Below are 20,756 nucleotides of genomic sequence, written 5' to 3' on the forward strand. Positions count from 1 at the left end.
GACTGTGAAGAAAGCTGAGTGCCAAAGAATTGGTGCTTTTAAACTCTGGTGTTGGAGAAGACTCTTGGAGAGTCCCTTGGACTGCAAGGAGGTCCAACCAGTCCATTCTAAAGGAGATCAGTCCTGGGTGTTCTTTGGAAGGAATGATGCTGAAGCTGAAACTCCAGTACTTTGGCCACCTCATGCGAAGAGTTGACTCATTGGAAAAGACCCTGATGCTGGGAGGGATTGGGAGCAGGAGGAGAAGGGGAAAACAGAGGATGAGATGGCTGGATGGCATCACCGACTCAATGGATGTGAGTTTGAGTGAACTCCAGGAGTTGGTGATGGACAGGGAGGCCTGGTGTGCTGCGATTCATGGGGTCGCAAAGAGTCAGACACGACTGAGTTAGTGTCTGAAATGAACTGAAAGATACTCAACACTTCTTGAATCTTGTTACATTTTTTATTCCTCTTTCTAAAAAAGTTGATTTCTTTTGGTGGTCTTCATAAGCACCTGAAATTGCACTCATGAAGGTGTTTTCAGGTTAATATATCTTCTTCAAAAATTTTGTTTAAAATTGAGAGCTAGATGATGCGAGAATTTGTGAGGATTTATAGCAGCTTTTCTGTTGAATAGTTTTTAAGGGGGGCAAAACCTCTTATATGATTTTAAAAAAAAACAGTTGAAAGAAAAACTTACTACTCAATAACCAGATTAAATATAACTATACTATCATGCTCTTAATATAGCTGTCAGTTCTGTTCAGTCGCTCAGTCGTGTCCGACTCTTTGCAGTCCCATGAACCACAGCACTCCAGGCCTCCCTGTCCATCACCAACTCCCGGAGGTTACGCAAACCCATGTCCACTGAGTTGGTGATGTACTGATATATAATTATCAAACTATCAAGTCATCTTTACATTTTAGTTTTCGCCAGTATGAATCTTAATTTTCACCAGTGTGAGTCCTTAGTCCATTTATTTTTGCAGAAAACACACTGGCAGAAATAGCACACCTAGTTGTGCCAACAGGCTGATTTCTCCCTGCAGCTGCAACTTGTTTTTTTTTTTGTTTGTTTTTTTCAGTAAGATGGGAGTTTGCCTTACTTTCTTTGTTGGTTCTGGAGTTTCCTCAAGACTCACCTACATTGGTGTGAGACTGAACTTGTATTCAGAGTACTGGTCTACCTCTGCAACAGGGGCTACCAGATTTCCAGCTGTTATACTTGCAGCTCTTGTGCTTATACCACCTCTTCCTCATCCTTGAGGAAATAAAGGAAGAAATCAATGCTGTCTTTTCTGCCAGTGATCATGATATGCTCTAAAGGGTCTGGAATTAGTTACAGTACATGTTTGCTGTGTGATGTGAGAGGTCCTTACTGAAATTTGTGAAAATATGGAAATAATAGTGATATAGTTCCTTTACATACTGGTTTTAACTAGCCGTTATACATGTAACTTAGTTGCTGAGTGATTTTGAAAGTGTTCAGTTCTTTTGGCATCACCCCATATTTGGGCAAATATGCTATACATCAGAAAATAGAGTATATCTGACATCTTAATGTTACTCTGCATTATTCTTTAACATGGTTTTGGTATAATATACTGTGAGCGTTTTCCCCACTCAGCTTTTTTTCTTTTCTGTGTATTTGTTGGCCTCATAGTATTTCACTACCAGACTGCTGTCATTTAATGAGCTAGTATTCCTCCATTATTGAACGTGTCCACTCACATTGTGACTTAGGCACCTTAGCTTCATAGTACCCTTATCAAAACTTTTGGGATATCATTGTCATTTCTTTTTAGTGCTTTGAATGCGTCTTTCTCTCCTCTTTCGAGTTAACTCAATCCTTATTATTTGTACTGAGTATTCTATATTATGTGAGTCTTTCCCTAGTTTTAATTTTAAATCCAGTTAAAATGTTGGTTAGATTTCTTAAGGTATAAATCAGTCTGTAAAGGTTGTATTTTTGAATTAATGTGAAAGTCTAACACATTTCTCACAGAGGATCCCAGAAACTTTAAAGAAAATAGCTACATCTTAATTTGGACCATATTTTGTGACCGTTTACACAAAAAATTGAATGATGTAAGATGGTTCATCATTCTGTTTCCCAGACATCTTTTGGCTGAGGTCTGATTTCAACTTGCATGTTTTCTAAATACTTTCAGACTTTTCCTAAGTGAAAAAAACTGTGCTGATACTTTATAGCAAAAGTTCAGAAGCTTTTCTTTATCCTCTCATTGCTGTTTCTTGGTGAATATTTGTTTGTACTCCTACCCAGGAAAAGTTTCGAAGATCTGATCAGCGAAGCAACATATGATGAACCACTTAATTTGCCTTCCAAATTGAGTGTGTCTCCAGTTTTCTAGATGATTGAAGAGATCAATCTTATGCTACTAAAATAATTTCTGAAGGCAGTTGCAAAAGGAGTGTCTTTCGAAATGACCCCTTTGAAAGAGACAGTAATATGTGGCTAAATGATTGTGATGCATTGTGCTTTTTTAAAAAGACTAGCTTTAGGCAAGCTCTTTTATTAGAAAATCTACTTTGGGTATCAGTGTAGTTTTGATATAGCCTAGTGAGTGCCTGTTTAGATGAGAACTTGAGGCTTTTACATTCTGCTAATGGTGCATGTCACTGACTGGGTTGCCTGACTTGTGGAAATCTACCCTTCGACAAGTCAATACTGATCTGTGGCTATCTGGTAACTGGCTATTTCTTAATTTTTGTACTTTACTGAACATGTCCTGGTGAATACAAAAATATATATTTGCATTTCACTGCTTTTCTTATTATTTTTAAATTAGCTAGAAATTTAGAACCTGCATTAAATTGGCTAGTTGGGTATTTGCTTTGTATATGTTTCCAAGCATCCTTATGTTTTACAAAAAATGTAATTCTGTTACTAAGTCTGGTATTTAGTAGTGAGCTCCTGTGACCTTACCTATGGGTCAGTACGTTACCTGTGTTAATGCAGTAAACATTTATTTTATCTACCCCAGACCTTGTTTGTTGGAGAGGCATATTAAATAATAAAATAGAGCATTTTGTTTTAAAGGTTTAGATTGGTTCCTTCTGCTGTCTCTGTGTGGAAAAATGCTCTTCATTTCCATAGTAGGCCTGTTTTCCTCTGCTCTTAAATACTAGAAATCCTCATGAATTCTCACCTATACTTAAAGTAGAGAACCAATATGCCATATAGTTTTTTTTTTTTTTTTTGAGTGTGGAGTTTAGGATTTGTTACTGATGTAATATTAAAGAAGGTTTTACATTTTTTATATTCTCAAGGTAAACAGCTAAATGAAAATATGAGTTTCTACTTTGGAAGCCTTTTGATGGTAAAGGAAGTTTACTTTAAAGTTTGTGCTTTTTAAGAAATGAAATCTGAATTGAGAATGAGAAAAGCAGTAGCTATCAAGGTTTCCATGATATGCTTGATATTTGTTTGAAACAATTGGCTTTTGGTTGATTAGAGGTGTGGAAAACATTTTCCTTCCTGAATTGTTGGGGCTCAAGCTTAGAAGCATTTTCAGGTTACTACTATAGTAGAAACATTGTTCAGAGGAAAAATTACCCCTGCAGAAAATGACTGGTTGAGTTAAAGTACTACAGGCAAGTGTATTCTGCAGGGTTTGTGTGACCGTGCAGTGTATTTTCTCCCAGAAACGTTTGTATATCTTTGGTTTTTGCATTTGGTCTACTCTGAATTTATGCATGAACTCTTATCCTATTTTTCCTGTTATATATGAAGTGTTACATTTTAGCTTCTGCAGTTTCCTTCCATTTTTATGTGGTCATTTCTAAATGCTATGAAATATAGTTTTCTAAACCATTACTTGCTGGATCCCCTTTAACTTTGAAGTTGAGAATTTTCCCATGTGATGGGCTTAGGTCTGTTTTTAACCTTTTGGGGATTGCAGGTTGTGCAAAGAGTTGTAGATCATTGGTGTAATTTGTGTAAAAAATACATTTTGAATGGTCATGTTAGGGCTGTTCAAGTGCATGCTAAAATAAATGTTATTTATTAAAAAAGTGTGAGTGACCATTGTATGCATTGCACTATTCTTAGGAAATCCAGCAGAGAACATAATAGAGCCCTCCCTACATGGAACTTATACTTTAATTAGGAGAGAAAGACATTAAACACGTTATAATGAGTTAGGTGATAAGTGCTTTGGAGAGAAATAAAGCAGAATAAGAGGATATAGTGAGGGTTTGGAGGTAGAGGATTGCCTTAAGGCTTTGTTACTTTTTATAAATATTCAGAGATGTTCATCTGATAGGTGACATTTGAGCAAAGATCTATAGTAATAAAGGAGTAAGAGAAGTGTGGATATCTGGGAAAAGAATATTCTAGGCAGAAGGAACAAAATACACCTGAGGTTAAGAGTGCTTGGCTCGTGGAAGGCATTGCAAAGAAGACAGTGTAACTGAAGCAAAGTGATGAGGAGAGCTGATCACAAAGGGAATATACCATAGATGCAATATACGTAATCTACTGTATAACATGCTCATTGAAACTGAAATCTACACTTTCCCCTTCATTTAGAATCAGGCTGTCTCTGACTAATCCAGCGATTTACTTACCTCCCTGATTAAGAATATGGAAAATTACCAACAAAAGTATTTGCAGATTCGTTTTAAAATCTCTGATTCTAGACGAGAGTGATGGGGAAGTAAATAATAAAAGAATAGAATTGTGTACCAGCTTTAGTGTCTGTGTGGTGGGTACCTTAGTCTGTGGAGAGGAGAATTTCACAAAGGAAAATACATCATTCATTTTGAGGAATGAGCAAGAATGGAAGGATTTAGGTGTGAAGCAGCAATATGTGTATGTGTGTGTGAGAGAGAGAGTCGCTCAGTTGTGTCCAACTCTATGGACTTTAGCCCTCCAGACTCCTCTGTCCATTGGATTCTCCAGGCAAGAATAATGGAGTGGGTAGCCGTTCCCTTCTCCAGGGGATCTGCAGGACCCAAGGATTAAACCCAGGCCACCTACATTGCAGGCAGATTCTTTACCATCGGAGCCACCAGGGAAGCCCGTCTTGGAAGTTAAGGTTCAACAAGGAGGATGGGAGATCATTGAGGTTAGTCAGTGTCATGGCCAGTTTTTATTTGGGCATGTGGGGTAGGTGAGACCCCAAATGAGATCTCATTAGAAGTGAAGAGGCCAGTCAGTCCAGCATTTTCTTAGTGGGGACAATTTTGGGTGGAGCAGCTTTTTTTCTTTTTTAATGTTTGTTTATTTTTGGCGGTGCTAGGTCTTTGTTGACGTGGGGGCTGCTCTCTGGTTGAGGTGCATGAGCTGCTCACTGCGGTGGCTTCTCTTGCTGCGGAGTGCGAGCTCTGGGCGTGCGGGCCTCAGTGGTTGCAGCTCTGGGCTCTAGAGCACAGGCGCAGTAGGTGTGGCGCGCAGAGCCATGTTGCCCAGCGTGGGGGAGATTTTCCTGGATAGGGACTGAACCCGTGTCTCCTGCAGGTGGATTCTTTACCGCTGAGCGGGGCGGGGCAGCTTTTAATTGCGGAGAGTCAGTTGCGCATGGCATGCCAGTCTCCCTCAACTTTGTCCTCACATGCCAGTAAAGCCCTTCAGAGGGTATGATAATTCCTCCCTAACTTGGTTCTAAATACTCCCAGGACTGGTTGACTTCTAGTTAGGGAAACATAGGATCTTCGCTCTGGCTTTGTCAGTGATAGTGGGGTGGAGAGGAGAAGGTGGGATATCTAGAAGTTCAAGAGACTTGGTTCTTGATGGGCTCTAGGGAGTGTTCACAAAAACATGTGGGTGTGCGAACACATACACACATGTAGAAGTGCCCTTGGGCAAGTATTGTGACAAAAAATTTTGTGACAGGTTCAGTTTTGCAAAGTAAGATTCTGAGGAGTAAAATGATTATTGACATCATTGTGAGAAGTAACTGTTAAATGAATAACTTACAAAGATAATTTCTGGAAGGATAAAGAAAAATACAGATACATAAGAATAAATCCATGGGAAAACAGGAAGCTAGGAATATAATTTCATATATTAAAATCAAAACTTGATCACTGTGTTTGACGTTTTAAAGGGTTCAAAATGAGCAGAACATAGATAGGGCTTGCTCCCAGTAAATTATATTTTGAGAGAGAGTATCTTTGGAATAAGGCAAGTACAATATATTCAGTGTCTTGGGGCAGGTATAAAGTACTATTTAAGATCAAATTTAAAATAGGAGAAGTAAAATATCAGAAGCTGAACCATTCAAACCAAGTTGGATGAACTATTTAATTTTTGTTGCAAGTAATATCAATTGTGAAAGCCTTGTGTTCCATGGGCATTCTGTTTGACTGTCCTGTGCTTTGTTCTTCAGGCATTGTTGGCCAGGGTAACTGCTTATCTAAAATGCATTTGCTTATCAAATGTTACTTTGTACAGAAATTGGCCCTATTAAACAAACATTTTTGAAAGATTATAAGCAGATAAACGGTCATAGTTGCATTGTTTCTTTTTAGCAATCACAGCCAAGTTAGATCACTTGAGTTCATATTTAATCATTAGGTACTAAAGGTGAAAAGTGGACAATCTTTTAATGAGTCACAAATAAATAATATTTTCCCCCTTAATGGTACTTACAACTGAGGTAGTTATTATACATTTTGTTTTATGCATACTTTTAAAACAACTCATCTCTTGATCTTCTTCATTACATGTCTAAATTGGATCATTTTGTATTTTCTTCATTGAATTTGCCAATAATATCTGTGAAGCAGATATGAGGTGAAATTCTGAGAGGTATATTAACTTTTTCTTTTAGTTTTGGTGCTAGAACAATTGTAGATTAGACTATTTTATGGTAATGTTTTCCAGTTATTTATATTTTAAAATATAAAGTTAGAACTTACATTGTTTTACTTGTTTTCAGAATAATAATTGAGTAGAGTTCCTGAATCAGTTCTTTGGAAATTCGTTGCACTGAGAAACTTTCAGCCATTTTCAGTTTTGTCAATATTAGCTAGTTGCTATCAAGTGAAAACTGAGCTAACTCAGAACTGAAGGGAGAAAAGAATGAGAATTGTTTTCTATAAACAAACTGAGAGTCCTGTCCACTCACAGACCACATATCTGCTCTATTAGTACAAGCACAGCATTCTAGGGAGGATTTTAATAAAGGTGTTCGACCTTCAGCTTGTGTCTGTTTCTATATGTATGAGTTAACTGTAAGGATGAATATTATTAGTATTGTAGTTCTAAATTTTTATAAGAAGTAAGAGAACTGAGAGTTACTCGAGGCCTTGAAACAATAAAATGTGCTTCAGGGTGAAGGAAGTGTGATTTACTTTCTGGTATTATTGATTAATTATGTGATATTTATCAATGCCCTGTTTACTTCTCAGATAGAAGTTCTGTCTCAGTTGTTCTCTTGGGAGGATTTTTTAACAACTTTTCCAAACTATCCATTTTTGTTCCACTCTTGTTAAACGTTTACTCTATTAGTATGCAGACCCACCGTTAAAAGTAAAGCAGAGTAAATTAATCTTTTTTTTTTTTATTGCAGACTTAATTCAGTGCACAAATGAGATGAATGTGAACATCCCGCAGTTAGCAGACAGTTTATTTGAAAGAACTACTAACAGTAGTTGGGTGGTGGTCTTCAAATCTCTCATTACAACTCATCATTTGATGGTGTATGGAAATGAGGTAAGCAGTATTTTTGGTTAACAAGTGTCCTGGGGGTGTTGACTGGTTCAGGTTGCTTCTCCCACTGACACCTCAGAAATGCCTATAGCAACTGAATAATATATATAGGTCAAAAGGGCAGAAATAGAATTGTAGACCCTACACTTTTTTTTCTGCCTTTTAAGTCAGAAAGCAGAAAGTGGGTCAGAGCACGGGGGACTTTCAGTAATGGGATCGAGAAGCAAAGATTAGTGCCCGGAGATGGGTTCTGTAAGCAGCTCTGGTTTTGCAGGCCTTTGTGTATAGCTTATATGTTTGTCTCTGTTCACTTGGTTTTTCATTACAGCCCAGTCAGGTTTCTCTCTGATCTCATATAGTTGTTTGTAGAAGCCCTTTGCCTAGTTCAAGGCTGTGATATTAAGGACTAAGATGGCATTTTGCTGAGAGGGTCTGATTGAAGAATACCTTCTTCAGCAGAGTTGTGTCTAAAGTCTTCATTACCCAGAAAGGGTAACGAATAAGATGCATAAACCTTTGCAATTTAACGTCTGGAGAGAATCATGTTGTTTTCCATGATAGCCCAGTAGCTGATTTTTGAGTTCTTGATTTTCTCAGCCTAGTATGCTTACTTGTAAAATTGTGTCAAAAGGAGTATTTAAAACTGTGTTTAAAGAAAGTTTGAATGGAATTAGATAAATCTAGTACCTTGGTATGTGCCTTAGAAAAATGCAGATCACGGATTGCTAGGAGATAGTTCCCAGTGAGATGAGGAAGGACTTTTTTGATTATATTTGTAGTTTTTAAATTTTAAAAGTTATTTTCAGGAGTGCTACCTGAAGTATGATTACTTAAGTAACACATGTGACCCATTTTTAGGACATGTTACTCAGTTGCTTTCTAACTCATTATTAGCAATATACAGAGTCAGTAGAAAAAATTGAATATACTAGCTTCAGTGTAACCTAAAACATTTTCATCTTAACTAGAATAATAGTTTCTATTTTTATTCGGAATGTGTTTACCTAAGATCATGATCATCTGTTCAGAAGAATTTCAGGCTTGTATATATTTTTTTACCTTAAAGAATAAACTATGCAATGCTAAAGAGGCAGACATTCAGCGGTGACTTTCAGAGGTGAATAAGGTAATAATTTGCCCAGTGCTCAGTCGTGTGCAGCTTTGTGACCCCATGGACTTGTAGCCTTGCCAGTCTCCTCTATCCATGGAATTTTCCAGGAAAGAATACTAGAGTAGGTTGCCATTTCCTGCTCCAAAGACGTTTCTGACCCAGGGATTGAACCAACATCCCTTGGGTCTCCTGCGTTGGCAGGCGAGTTCTTGATCGCTGAGCCACCTGGGAAGCCCCAACGGTGATAATACCAGAAACAAAACCTTTTTAAAAGGCAAAAAAATAGAAAGTTGACTGTCATTCCTTACAACTGACTGACAGGAAGAGAAAGGTAGCATTTCAGTAGTGGTTTTCAGATAAACTGTTTGCCTTCAGTAGCTGAGAGAAATTTGGCGCTCTGCTCTTTTTTGGGTGCTAGTTTGTACAGCCCTCAAGTTTTTGCATTGGCAGGCGTTACTGGTCTGTGAGAGTATGCATAGAGTTTCACTATGCTGTGGTGATGGAGATTCTCTAGAACAGTTGTTCTGAAACAGGGCAAGGCAGGCGAGTGATTTTCACCCTCAAGGGACATTGGCATAACTGGAGGGGATGCTACTGGCATGTAGTAGGTAGAGGCTGCTGGCATGCTGAACACTTACAAGTGCACAGCACAGCCCCTCACAAAAAAGAATCATCAAAACTTACGAAAATCATAGAGTGTTACATTGTCTTAGGATTTTTTTTTTTTTTGGTCTGAGGATATTTGAATGCATTTTGAAACAAGTTGTTTTAGGATAAGTGATGAAACAGGAGTCTTTGATTGTCAAATTGTTTTTCAAAATCATGGTTGTTAGTTTGTGGTGATCTCTGATGAACACTAATGAGTCAGAGAAGTGATCATGTACATAAAATTGATAGTAATCCTCTGCATACATTTACAAAAGTAGTCCTTTTAAAATTTGTCCTACAAAGTTGAAAAGAGTTTCTTTAGCTGTTTTAGAGGTTGTGTGTAAAAGGAAATTAAGGCAGTGTTCTGTGGTAAGCATTTTGGAGAGGGGCTTGACAGTATTTTGAGAAGATGAATTTTTATACACCTGCTGAGCCAACAGTTCAGCCCTAAGTGTATATCATGAGAAACCCTTGCATGCCTGCAGGTGGAGACCAGTACAAAGACGTCAGTGAAACATCGCTAATAACAGTAAAACTGGAAAGAACTTAAGTGTCCATGTAGAAATGGATATATAACGGATGCAGTAGTTTGTTGAAATACTCACACATTGTTGAAAATGAGTGAACTAGATGTGCATATATTAAATTGATAATTCTTGGGAAGAAGTTATTAAAAAACACATTGGAAAAGAATGAGTACAGTATAGAATTTCTGTAAATTTAAGATAGAAACCAAAATTATGTACTGTTTTTAGATCCTTATATATGTAGTAAAATTTTAAAAAACATTCATGAGAATGATAAAAACCTACTTTAGAAAAGTGATTGCCTTTGCAGAGGGAGGAAGAGAAGGGAATGGTGTTGAAGGCGTGTGTCTTTAGTAGTGTGTAATTTGATTCTGTAAGGGGATCTAAAGTGATCTTTAATATGGACTGTGGGTAAAAGGATGTCTGTTCTGTTATACTCCAGTATGATTACTGATATTCTGTTTTTAAAAAGAAATAATAAAAATTTGGATCACTAGATACCTGTTTTAAAATAAAGGCACCATCTGAATATGATTAGCTGTAGCTATAATATGCTATAGTAAAGCACTTCTAGTTAAAAGTGCCTGTTTCCTTTTAACTTTAATACCATAGCTGTGGGCATTAGACTTTAATACATTCCTGCATGCTAGTGAAAAATATGTTTTATGTTTTTGGGAGGACTGAAGATGATAAATTTAAACTAGATAAGATTAATGTGTTAACCACCACTTTCCCCCCTAATTCTCAAGTTAAAGTTTCTTAGATGGCAGTACTATTTGACATAATCATTTGTTGTCTTTTTTTCCCCCAGCGTTTCATTCAGTATTTGGCTTCAAGAAACACGTTGTTTAACTTAAGCAATTTTTTGGATAAAAGTGGATTGCAAGGTAAAGACACCTTATTCATTACAGAAAAATCAAGAGTGACCCCATTTGAGGATTACTGCAAAGTTGAACTCTGTTCTTTAGAACATATGCTGTGGAGGAGCCTCATGTTTTAGTGACGGTTGTAGAGAAGAAAAAAGTATCTTTGCATAAGAAGATTGATTGACTTCACTTCTTGCCACCCAGAGCTCTTTGAGAAGCAGTATAAAGTAGCAGTTTAAGAGCATGGGTTCTGAAAGTGGACTGCCTGGATTGAATCCCATCTCTAACACCAACTGCATAAATTTGAGCAAGTTACTTTACCTCTCTGCATCTGTAAAATCAGGAGTAATGATAGCACCCACCTGTAGGATTATCATGAGGTGTAACCTAGTTATACGTGTAAGGTGCCCAGAATGATGCCTGGCACATAGGAAACACTACTTACATTCTGTTACAGTTATTCTAAATCATATACAACTAAAGATTGATAAGTATGAAAAATATTAAATTGATTAATGATTTGAGGAGTAGCATTTTGGTTCCATAGGACGTTAAATTTGAGTTTGGTGTTATCAAGTAGTATAAGAAAACAAGTTTTTTAATTCCCAGCAAATAAATAAAAAGGAATGTTGGTCGAATAAAACAGAATTATTTAGTGAAGTTCTAAGGGGAAAATTTTTCTAAGCCACATATGACATATCTAACTTTAAAAATGTAAAGTTAGGATGTAACTTTACATATCTGTAAATGTAGAAAGTAACTTTTAACGTATCTGGTTTCCTTGTTGTTTTTGTTATTATTTTATACTTTATTCTAAGAAATGTTGAGAATATCATACATTTTAGTAGCAAAGGTAAGTATAATATGTTTTTCAGATGAATTACTTATTAATACTTAGCAGGTATTTTATTTATTTTACTTTAATTCAGTAACATGAAATTGCTGTAGTCTAGTACTGTAGCCCTCCATGTTCGTACTGTCTTAACGGGATCTGTTACACTTAGCCAGAGCGAGACTGTTAGCATTATAGAATAACTCTAGGAAGAGCCTCATAAAGGACATACTAAGACCATACTAAAGGAGTACTCAGCAGTAAGTTTTAGCTGGGAAATATCTTTAGAAAAGGTAAGATTTGTGCTGTGCTTTGAAAGATGGATGAGAATGTGAGTTGACTTAAACAAAGGTACACAGATGTATGTGGATGGTAAAGAGCATGGGTGTTTATTTATAGAGCAAATGAAAATGAATAGAGTGTAAGATGAGGTGTTGGAGAATATGTAATGGCAGATAACCCTTGGAAAGCTGTTCGGGGCCAAAATCATGCAGAAAGGATTTTGATATATTTGGGATTTTATAATGCAGTGAGAAACCATCAAAGTTTTTGAGTTGAGGGAGGAGGAGAGAAGGAACATGTGTTATTAAAAAAACCACTCTAGCCTGTTGTATTTGAGTGAGTAACATCTTAAAGGACCTTGAGACTGCTCTGGTCATTATTTTGCTCATCTAGTAGAGAGTTAATGAGGGCTTGAATTGTGGCTTCTGTGGAGATGAAAAATCAGTAGAATTTAGTGAGTAGCTGTGTATGTGTTTATGAACTGTTCAATACTTCTTTACTTTTGGCAGTTGAAAGTACTAATTAGAATTGAATACTCAGTCTTTCAGAGATTCTGGAAGATCAGTAATCTGTGCATAGAACCAGCTGTTACAAGGTTGATTTTACTTTAATGAGAGATATCATGCCTTAAATAAGGGGGGAAAAATGAAGCCATGAAATCCCTTTTTCAAGTAAAATCTTCAGTAGAAGCTATCTGTATATATAATAGGTGAAACTGGAGCTGTTTTGTTTTCTGGAACATGGATAAAACTCCCTCATCTTTTTATTTCTGCTTTCAGCCTTATGTAGTTCATTTGAACTGTAAGAGTCTGGAAAACAATATGCAAATCACTACTCTAGAGCAGAATATATGCATATGTTCCAAGTGGGTTTTTTGTGTCTCATTAACTACTGATTTTCTACTTTCTTGAGATGGAAATTAAGCACTTCTAGTGACAGGGTTTTAAGGCTTTCATTCATTTATGTAGAGAACAGTTTTTAGGCCTTTTATTTAAAGCTTATATTCAAAGATATTATAAAGGTTAGACTGAAATGATAAGTTATAATTCAGTGATGTTTTTGTAATTTTGATTGCTGATGTATTTTGTTGGGTGGAGTCTGGTATATTTTATTCAGTATATACTGGCTGTTATACTGGTTGTATATATTATAATTAAACTTAAAGTACGTGAGATAATTGTATACATCTAATGGCTGTATTTGAAGTAAGAATAATATGGGTACACAAAGAGTTCAGGGAAAGTTTTAGAGACCGAGCCTTGAAGGATGAGAGATGTTTCTCCCCTTAGTGAGGATCTAGTAGAGTGTATTAGAGGGAACAGTATTAACTAAAGAGCTGAAAAATGTGAGTATATAACACCTTATACAATACACTAATAGCTATGAGAATATCTGAGGGCAGTGATTTCTTTCTGTTCACTGATTTTTTTCCAGTAGCAAGTTAGTGAAAGTGAAGTCGTGTCCGACTCTTTGCAACCCCGTGGACTGTAGCCTATCAGGCTCCTTCGTCCATGGGATTTTCCAGGCAAGAGTGCTGGAGTGGATTGCCATTTACTTCTCCAGGGGATCTTCCCGACCCAGGAATTGAACCCAGGTCTCGCACATTGCAGGCAGACGCTTCACCATCTGAGCCAGCTACTAAGAAATATTTGCTGAATAAATGAATTGGTGATTATGTTAAATCCAGTCACTGTACTTTGTGTGTGTGCGCGCACTTGTTTTGGTGTTATATCTTTTTAAAGTAGCAGAGACCATCAACTAAAATTAAATTTGTTAGATGAAGATGAACTAGAGTAGAATGGATCTGCTTTTACAGTGAAGGTGAAAGTCGCTCAGTGGTGTCCGACTCTTTGCGACCCCGTGAACTGTATAGTCCATGGGATTCTCCAGGCCAGAATACTGGAGTGAGTATCCTTTCCCTTCTCCAGGAGATCTTCCCAACCCAGGGATCGAACCCAAGTCTCTGGCATTGAAGGCAGGTTCTTTACCAACTGAGCCACAAGGGAAAGAGCAAAAATTTGCAGACTTCTTGAGCCAGGCAGTAGCTAAAACACAAGTTTGTTTGTTTGTTTTTAATAATATTGATTAGATTTTATGGTGCTGAAGTCTTCAAATCTCATGATTATGTTGAAGCAAAATCTTAGAATGATTTAGCTATTCACTTAGAAAGTTTCATTGAAAACTGTCATAGAATTATTTTTTGTTAGGCCTTAAATTTGCATATTGCCACTTATTTCATTGTACAATGCAGTCATTTTCTCTGCTACTTACAAGGTTGGCACCCATAAGTTGTGCTAAATCATATGCAACTAAAGATGGAAAAGTATGAAAAATATTAAATTGATTAATGATTTTGAGGAGAGGGATTTTGGTTCTGCAGGATGTTAAATTTGAGTAATGGGGTTATCAAGTAGTATAAGAAAGCAAGTTTTTCAATTCCCAATAAATAAAAGGAATGTTGGTCAGAATAAAGCAGAATTACTATTTTAGTGAAATTTTAAGGGGGAAGATTTTTCTAAGCCACATAAGACATACCTAACTTTAAAAATGTAAAATATTGTAGATGTTAATGTCACTTAATTCATATCACTAAATTGAAGGTGGAATATCAAGACATTGTGGCCACTGGATAAAATGAGTTGGTTTTCTAAGCTAATCGGGTTTTTAATATTTTATGAAATCCTTTTATGTTTCTTTTCTTACAGGATATGACATGTCTACATTTATTAGGAGGTATAGTAGGTATCTAAATGAAAAAGCAGTTTCATACAGACAAGTTGCATTTGATTTCACAAAAGTGAAACGAGGGTGAGTTAAGCTTTCTTTCATTCTTTTTCTTTTTGACATCTAATGAACTTGAATATTTTAAAATGTTAACTGCAGGCATTATTTGGCAAGCTCCAGGAGATGGTGAAGACAGGGAAGCCTGGCGTGCCACAGTCCATGGGGTTGCAAAGAGTCAGACACAGCTGAACGACTACACAACAACAATAGGCGTTCTTGATTATGAATTACAGAGTTTCCAGCCAGTCTTAAAAAGATGAACTTAATGTTTTTTTAAGTATATCAGATACTTTTGCACTAGGATTTTCGAAGTTCTTATTAAATTTTTCAACAGCTTTATTGAGACAATTCACACAACATAAAATTCACCCTTTTAAAGTGTACAATAAGTGGTTTTTTTAGTATATTTACAAATTTGTGCAGCATCACTGCTGTCTAATTCCAAAACATGTGTTTGCTTTTCTTCTGGACCTTGGCAGTCACAAATCTACTTTATATCTGTAAGGATTTGTCTGTTCTGAATATTTTTTAGGTTTATAAAAGTAATAAACTATTTTTTAAAAATCCAGGCAACATAGAAATCTGACTTAAACTGTTAATATTTTGCTGTATCTCATCTGTTTTCTGTGTGAAAATAGAAATAAAAATAGGTGTATGAAGACACATAGAAAATCACGTTTGGATCACACTATTTGAAGACTGCTTCCCTCCCCTAATAGGTATTTTAGATATTCTCAGTATCTGTGCACATAGAACCAGCTCGTTCTTTTGAATGGCTTTAGAATTATGTTCTAGATGTACCTTTGATTTATTTCGTTTTTTTAATCTTATAAAAGAAATGTATTGAATATTCTTTTACATATGCTTGCATTTTTTTTTTTTAATTTATTTTTGATCACACTGCTTGGCATGTGGGATCATAGTTCCCCAACCAGGGTTGAACCCGTGCACCCTACAGTTGAAGCACGGAGTCTTAACCACTGAATCATCATGGAGGTCCCTGTGGTTGCATTTGTAAGTGAAATTTCCTGTAGAATAAATTCTTAGAATTGACAAGTCAAACAATATATATATACATGTACCATTTTAATTGGAGAAGGAAATGGCAACCCACTCCAGTATTCTTGCCTGGAGAATCCCATGGACAGAGGAACCTTGTGGGCTGCAGTCCATCGGGTCGCAAGAGTTGGACACAACTGAGTGACTTTGACTACTTTGACTACCATTTTAATAGAAAACACCAAATTGCCCTGTATAAAAGTGGTACCAAATTATTGAGTTAAATATAGTTATAAATACCTCTTGCACTATATTCTTCCATCATCATGAAAATGTATCTCATTAGGTATTTTGTTAGTTGATTGACTAACTTTTAAATGGTGATATTGAGCCTCTTTCTCTCTTTGTAAAAATACCACTCTTGCTTTGTTAATTGCTTTTTAGTATCCTTTGCCCATTTCTCCATAGGACTTTTAAAATTCTTCTGTCTTAAAAGCTTACTGGCAGTTTAGTCAGATGAATTTAGGTTGGATTTCTAGCTTTACTCCAATTAGATGAGGGATTTTAGTAAGATACTTCAGCCAGCTTGCTAACTTTTAAAAAATAATTTTATTTGAAATAATTCACTTCCTGAAATGCTGCAGGAACAATACAGATAGCTCCTATACACTTCACTCAGATTCATCAATTTTTAACATTTATTCTTTGTGTATGTGTTTGTTTACTTTTTTGTTTGACCCATTTGAGAGTGGATTATATATAGGGGAAGGGAAGTCGCTCAGTCGTGTCCGACTCTTCGCGACCCCATGGACTGCAGCCTACCAGGCTCCTCCGTTCATGGGATTTTCCAGGCAAGAGTACTGGAGTGGGATGCCATTACCTTCTCTGATGAATGAGTCTGCCTATTTGTAAAAATGTGACTGATGAAAACAGTGCAATCACTAGGTTATCACACTGCGAGTTCAGTTGTCAAGAGGGAGCAACTCAAAGGACATCACACAATCTATAAACCAAGCTGGAAGGAGCCATCCAGACTTTGCCCTGCTGAACCCTTTCTGGGCGATGATTAGACAAGTGCTCATATACCTCATGCCGTTTTACAGTTTATAGCTCTTAACATTTCAGTGCCTATTTCCTAAGAAAAAATATCTTTTATTACATATCCATCAATTGGCTAACTTTTTCCACATCATGCCACACAAACTGATGCTATTTTTACAGGACAGTATGTTACATGGAAAGGACTACATGAGACTACATGAGAAGGACTACATGAGAAGGGTTTGGGATTAATGTGCTGGCATACGTATAGCCCATTTGTACCATAGTAGTATGGTGTGGCACAGTTGGAGAGCGTTAACTTAAGCTTCAAGTTAATTCATCTGTGAATTTCTTAAATTTTATTTATTGTTATTGTTGGTTGCACTGGGTCTTCGATGCTGTGTGTGGCATTCTCTGCTTGCAGTAAGTGGGGCTACTCTCTGTTGCAGTGCAGGCTTCTCATTGCAGTGGCGTCTCTTGCTGTGGAGCGCAGCTCTAGGTGTGCGGGCTTCAGTGGTTGAGCACGCGTACTCAGTGGTTGTGGCTCTCAGGCCCTGGCGTGCATGGGCTGCGTTAGTTGTAGCACATAGGCTCGGTAGTTGTGGCCCATGGGCTTCGTTGCTCCATATCATGTGGGATCTTCCCGGACCAGGGATTGAACCCATGTCCCCTGTGCCACTGCAAAGTTTTGTAAATATTGTTTCATTTGTAGAATGGTGATGTTAATAGCATTTATCTATTAGGATTTTTGTGAGAATTAAATGATTTATTGTATATAATGCTTATTAGCACATGACAAACTGACAAGCTTTTGGATTTATTGGGAAAATAAATTGTCACAGGTTATAAATACTGCCCCCCCCCTTTTTTTAGCATTTATTAAAATTTTTTAAAAATCTATGTGATAAAAATTGTTGTCTTTGTTTTTATGGCTACGGTCTTTTAAGCAAATTCGAGTGGGGTTTTCTACCCCGAAGTGATCAATTGACTATGTTTTCATTGGGTATTTTTATGGATTCAGTATTTTTATTTAAATCTTAACATTCATTTAGAATATATCTTGATATTAAAAAAGTGAGATGGAGATTAACTACAATTTCTAATAGAAATATGGGATATTCAAAAATCAAAATGAATCATTACCCTGTATGGTTAAGTGGGCTTCCCAAGTGACGCTAGTGATAAAGAACCCACCTGCCAATGCAAGAGACATAAGAGTTGTGGGTTCAATCCCTGGCTCAGGAAGATCCCCTGGAGAAGGACATGGCAGTCCACTCCAGTATTCTTGACTGGTGTATCCCATAAACAGAGAAGCCTGGCATGCCATAATCCATAGGGTCACACAGAGTTGGGCACTACTGAAGCGACTCAGCATGCATGCACTTGGTTAAATGACTTTTCACTTAAATACACTTACTTTAGCCCCTTTTTTGTTATTCTGGCAAATTCTTAGTCATTCTTCAAGATTTCACTCAAATATTTTTTTGAGGAAGCCTTTTTTTCTGTTAGATTTTTTATGACACTCTCATCCATGAAAACAGTACAGTCTCAGATTCTTATTTTCAGGACTTTCCACAGTGTCTAAACATAGTAGATGGTTAATAGTTTTTGAAAGGATTATTAGATGAGTTTCTAAATAGTACATTAAATGGTTCTATGAAAAATGGATCCAGTAAATTGCCCATTAATGTATCTTTTTTAGTTGGTTGTGTTAAACATTGGTCCCTTCATTTTCTTTTTGTTTAGCATTTCATTTTTTTGATAGTGTTAACTTGCCGTGTAGAATATCTTGAATTCTAAATTGGTACAATTTGAAGTGGTAAGACATTGTTAGTAACTAGCAAAAGAAAGAATAATCCAGATATTGTCTGTGAGTAAGAGTATGGATGATCAGCCTTTAATTCATTGCTCTTATATTTGGGAAGTATATGAATTTAATTACACTTGATTATAGAAGTAATAAATACTTGTGTTCTGCATGGAGTATGAATTGTCATGCATTTGGTTTGAATCATATTTGAGCATTTGGGTTTGTGAATTGAGTTTTTTGAAGTCAGTTGCTGACGTAGCTTGTGATAACTGTTTGGCTTTTTCTTAATTGAGAAATTTAAAGTTCTCTGGGAAGAAATGATGTGGAGGCTAGTGAGAGAGAGAAGAATAAAAAATGTTCCCATTGTTTCTGTCCTAAACCATTGGGGAGATGGCACCTTTTACTGGTAAGGTTTTTGGAAGCAACATAGGGTAGTGGTTAAAAATTAAGAAATTAATTTTGGAAATACTAGTTTTTAGATATCTGTGATTTTTCTAAGTTAAGATATCAAGTAGGCAATTTGACAGTACTAACTAGGACCTTTGAGAGTTCTGGTCTGGGTGTATAAGTGGCGGTTTGGTAATTTCTGCCTGGGGAATGACAGTATCCTAGGGAATAAGTGTAGAATGAGAGGGGAGGGCCCAGAAACATCTTGAGATACACAGCATTTATTTTAGAGAATGAGTAGAGGATGAGGAGACAAGGAAAGAGACTGAAAAAGTAATGGTGTGGTAGGAAGAAAACAAGGAGTGACGGGTATCAGGGATGCTAAGAGAGTAGAGAACTACAAGAAGGAGGAAAAAGTTTGAATGCTGCTGAGAAGTCTAGTCAAGTAATGTTGGCCTAGTATCCACTGGAGAGGCAACATAGAGGTAAAAGTGGAGCTTACACTAGAGTACGTTGAATAATGAATGAAAATTGTGGATTTGCCAGAAGAGTGCAAGGGAAGGAGAGGTGCAAGAGGGTGAAGGGTATTTGCAAGGGCATGATAATACTTATCTTTGGAATTATGAGCTAGATGAAAGAAGGGAAAACTAGAAGGGATCAATATGGGTAGTGGTAGGGTTGATACATTGGAGTTTATGATGAAGTCAAATAGTTTTTGTCATGGGACACTTGACCAAGGTAGCTAGAAAGTTAAAAGGTGATTTGTCAGGATGAGGTGTCTGAATCTTGGCTTTTTCTTACATTGAGGGTAAGGGAGTGGTAATGGGGGCTAGGGATAATGTGGTTTCTTGGCAGGCAGAAAGGTCCATCTAGTCCAGGCTATGGTTTTTCCAGTGGTCATGTATGGATGCTAGAGTTGGACTGTGAAGAAAGCTGAGCACCGAAGAATTGATGCTTTTGAACTGTGGTGTTGGAGAAGACTCTTGAGAGTCCCTTGGACTGCAAGGGGATCCAACCAGTCCATCCTAAAGGAGATTAGCCCTGGGTGTCCTTTGGAAAGAATGATGCTAAAGCTGAAACTCCAGTACTTTGGCCACCTCATGCGAAGAGTTGACTCATTGGAAAAGACTCTAATGCTGGGAGGAATTGGGGGCAGGAGGAAAAGGGGACAACAGAGGATGAGATGGTTGGATGGCATCACCGGCTCAATGGACGTGAGTTTGAGTGAACTCCGGGAGATGGTGATGGACAGGGAGGCCTGGCGTGCTGCAGTTCATGGGGTTGCAAAGAGTCGGACACGACTGAGCGACTGAACTGAACTGAACTGACGGTCAGGACATGACTGTGAGAATAGGGGATGTGGTTAAGGGCCTTTGAGATCAAGATGTTGGATTGATTGTGCATGTAAGATGTTGAAATTAACTGAGAAAAACTGAGCCAATGTTGAAGTCTTTGATGATACAGGGGAAGTGACCAGAAGGTCAAAAAATCACTTAGCAAGGAGAGGGAGGGAGAACTAAAGGGACCAACAGTGACTGATAAAACAGGGAGTGTGACATGTGTGGGGATAAAGAAAGGGCTGCAAAGAGGGGGTGAGGTCCTCATCCCAAACCCCTGAAGCTGGTACCAGTCAGTGAGGACATGGGTATGTATGAGTTAACACATCTTATTTGCGAGGGTTGTTGGACTAAAACTGGTCAACAGCTGCCTACATAAGGCAGTCCAATGTTTGTTCTTTAAACTCTTGTCCTGCAAAGAACTGTTTTTGCTTTTCATAGCTTAATTGTTTTTCTGGTATCTGGAGTTGTG

General features: G+C 37.2%; 1 protein-coding gene across 24 annotated transcripts in view; it reads left to right on the plus strand.

The window, feature by feature from the left end:
• Nucleotides 1–20,756, plus strand: part of PICALM (phosphatidylinositol binding clathrin assembly protein) — a 101,469-nt gene that overhangs the window by 25,398 nt on the left and 55,315 nt on the right. For all 24 annotated transcript variants that reach the window (XM_059882885.1, XM_059882888.1, XM_059882887.1 and 21 more), the window contains 3 exon segments: nt 7,521–7,663; nt 10,758–10,833; nt 14,632–14,734. In XM_059882885.1, coding sequence (XP_059738868.1) covers nt 7,521–7,663; nt 10,758–10,833; nt 14,632–14,734 — 322 coding nt within the window.

The sequence above is a fragment of the Bos taurus genome, chromosome 29, assembly GCF_002263795.3.
Source record: "Bos taurus isolate L1 Dominette 01449 registration number 42190680 breed Hereford chromosome 29, ARS-UCD2.0, whole genome shotgun sequence".
Taxonomy (NCBI): domain Eukaryota; kingdom Metazoa; phylum Chordata; class Mammalia; order Artiodactyla; family Bovidae; genus Bos; species Bos taurus.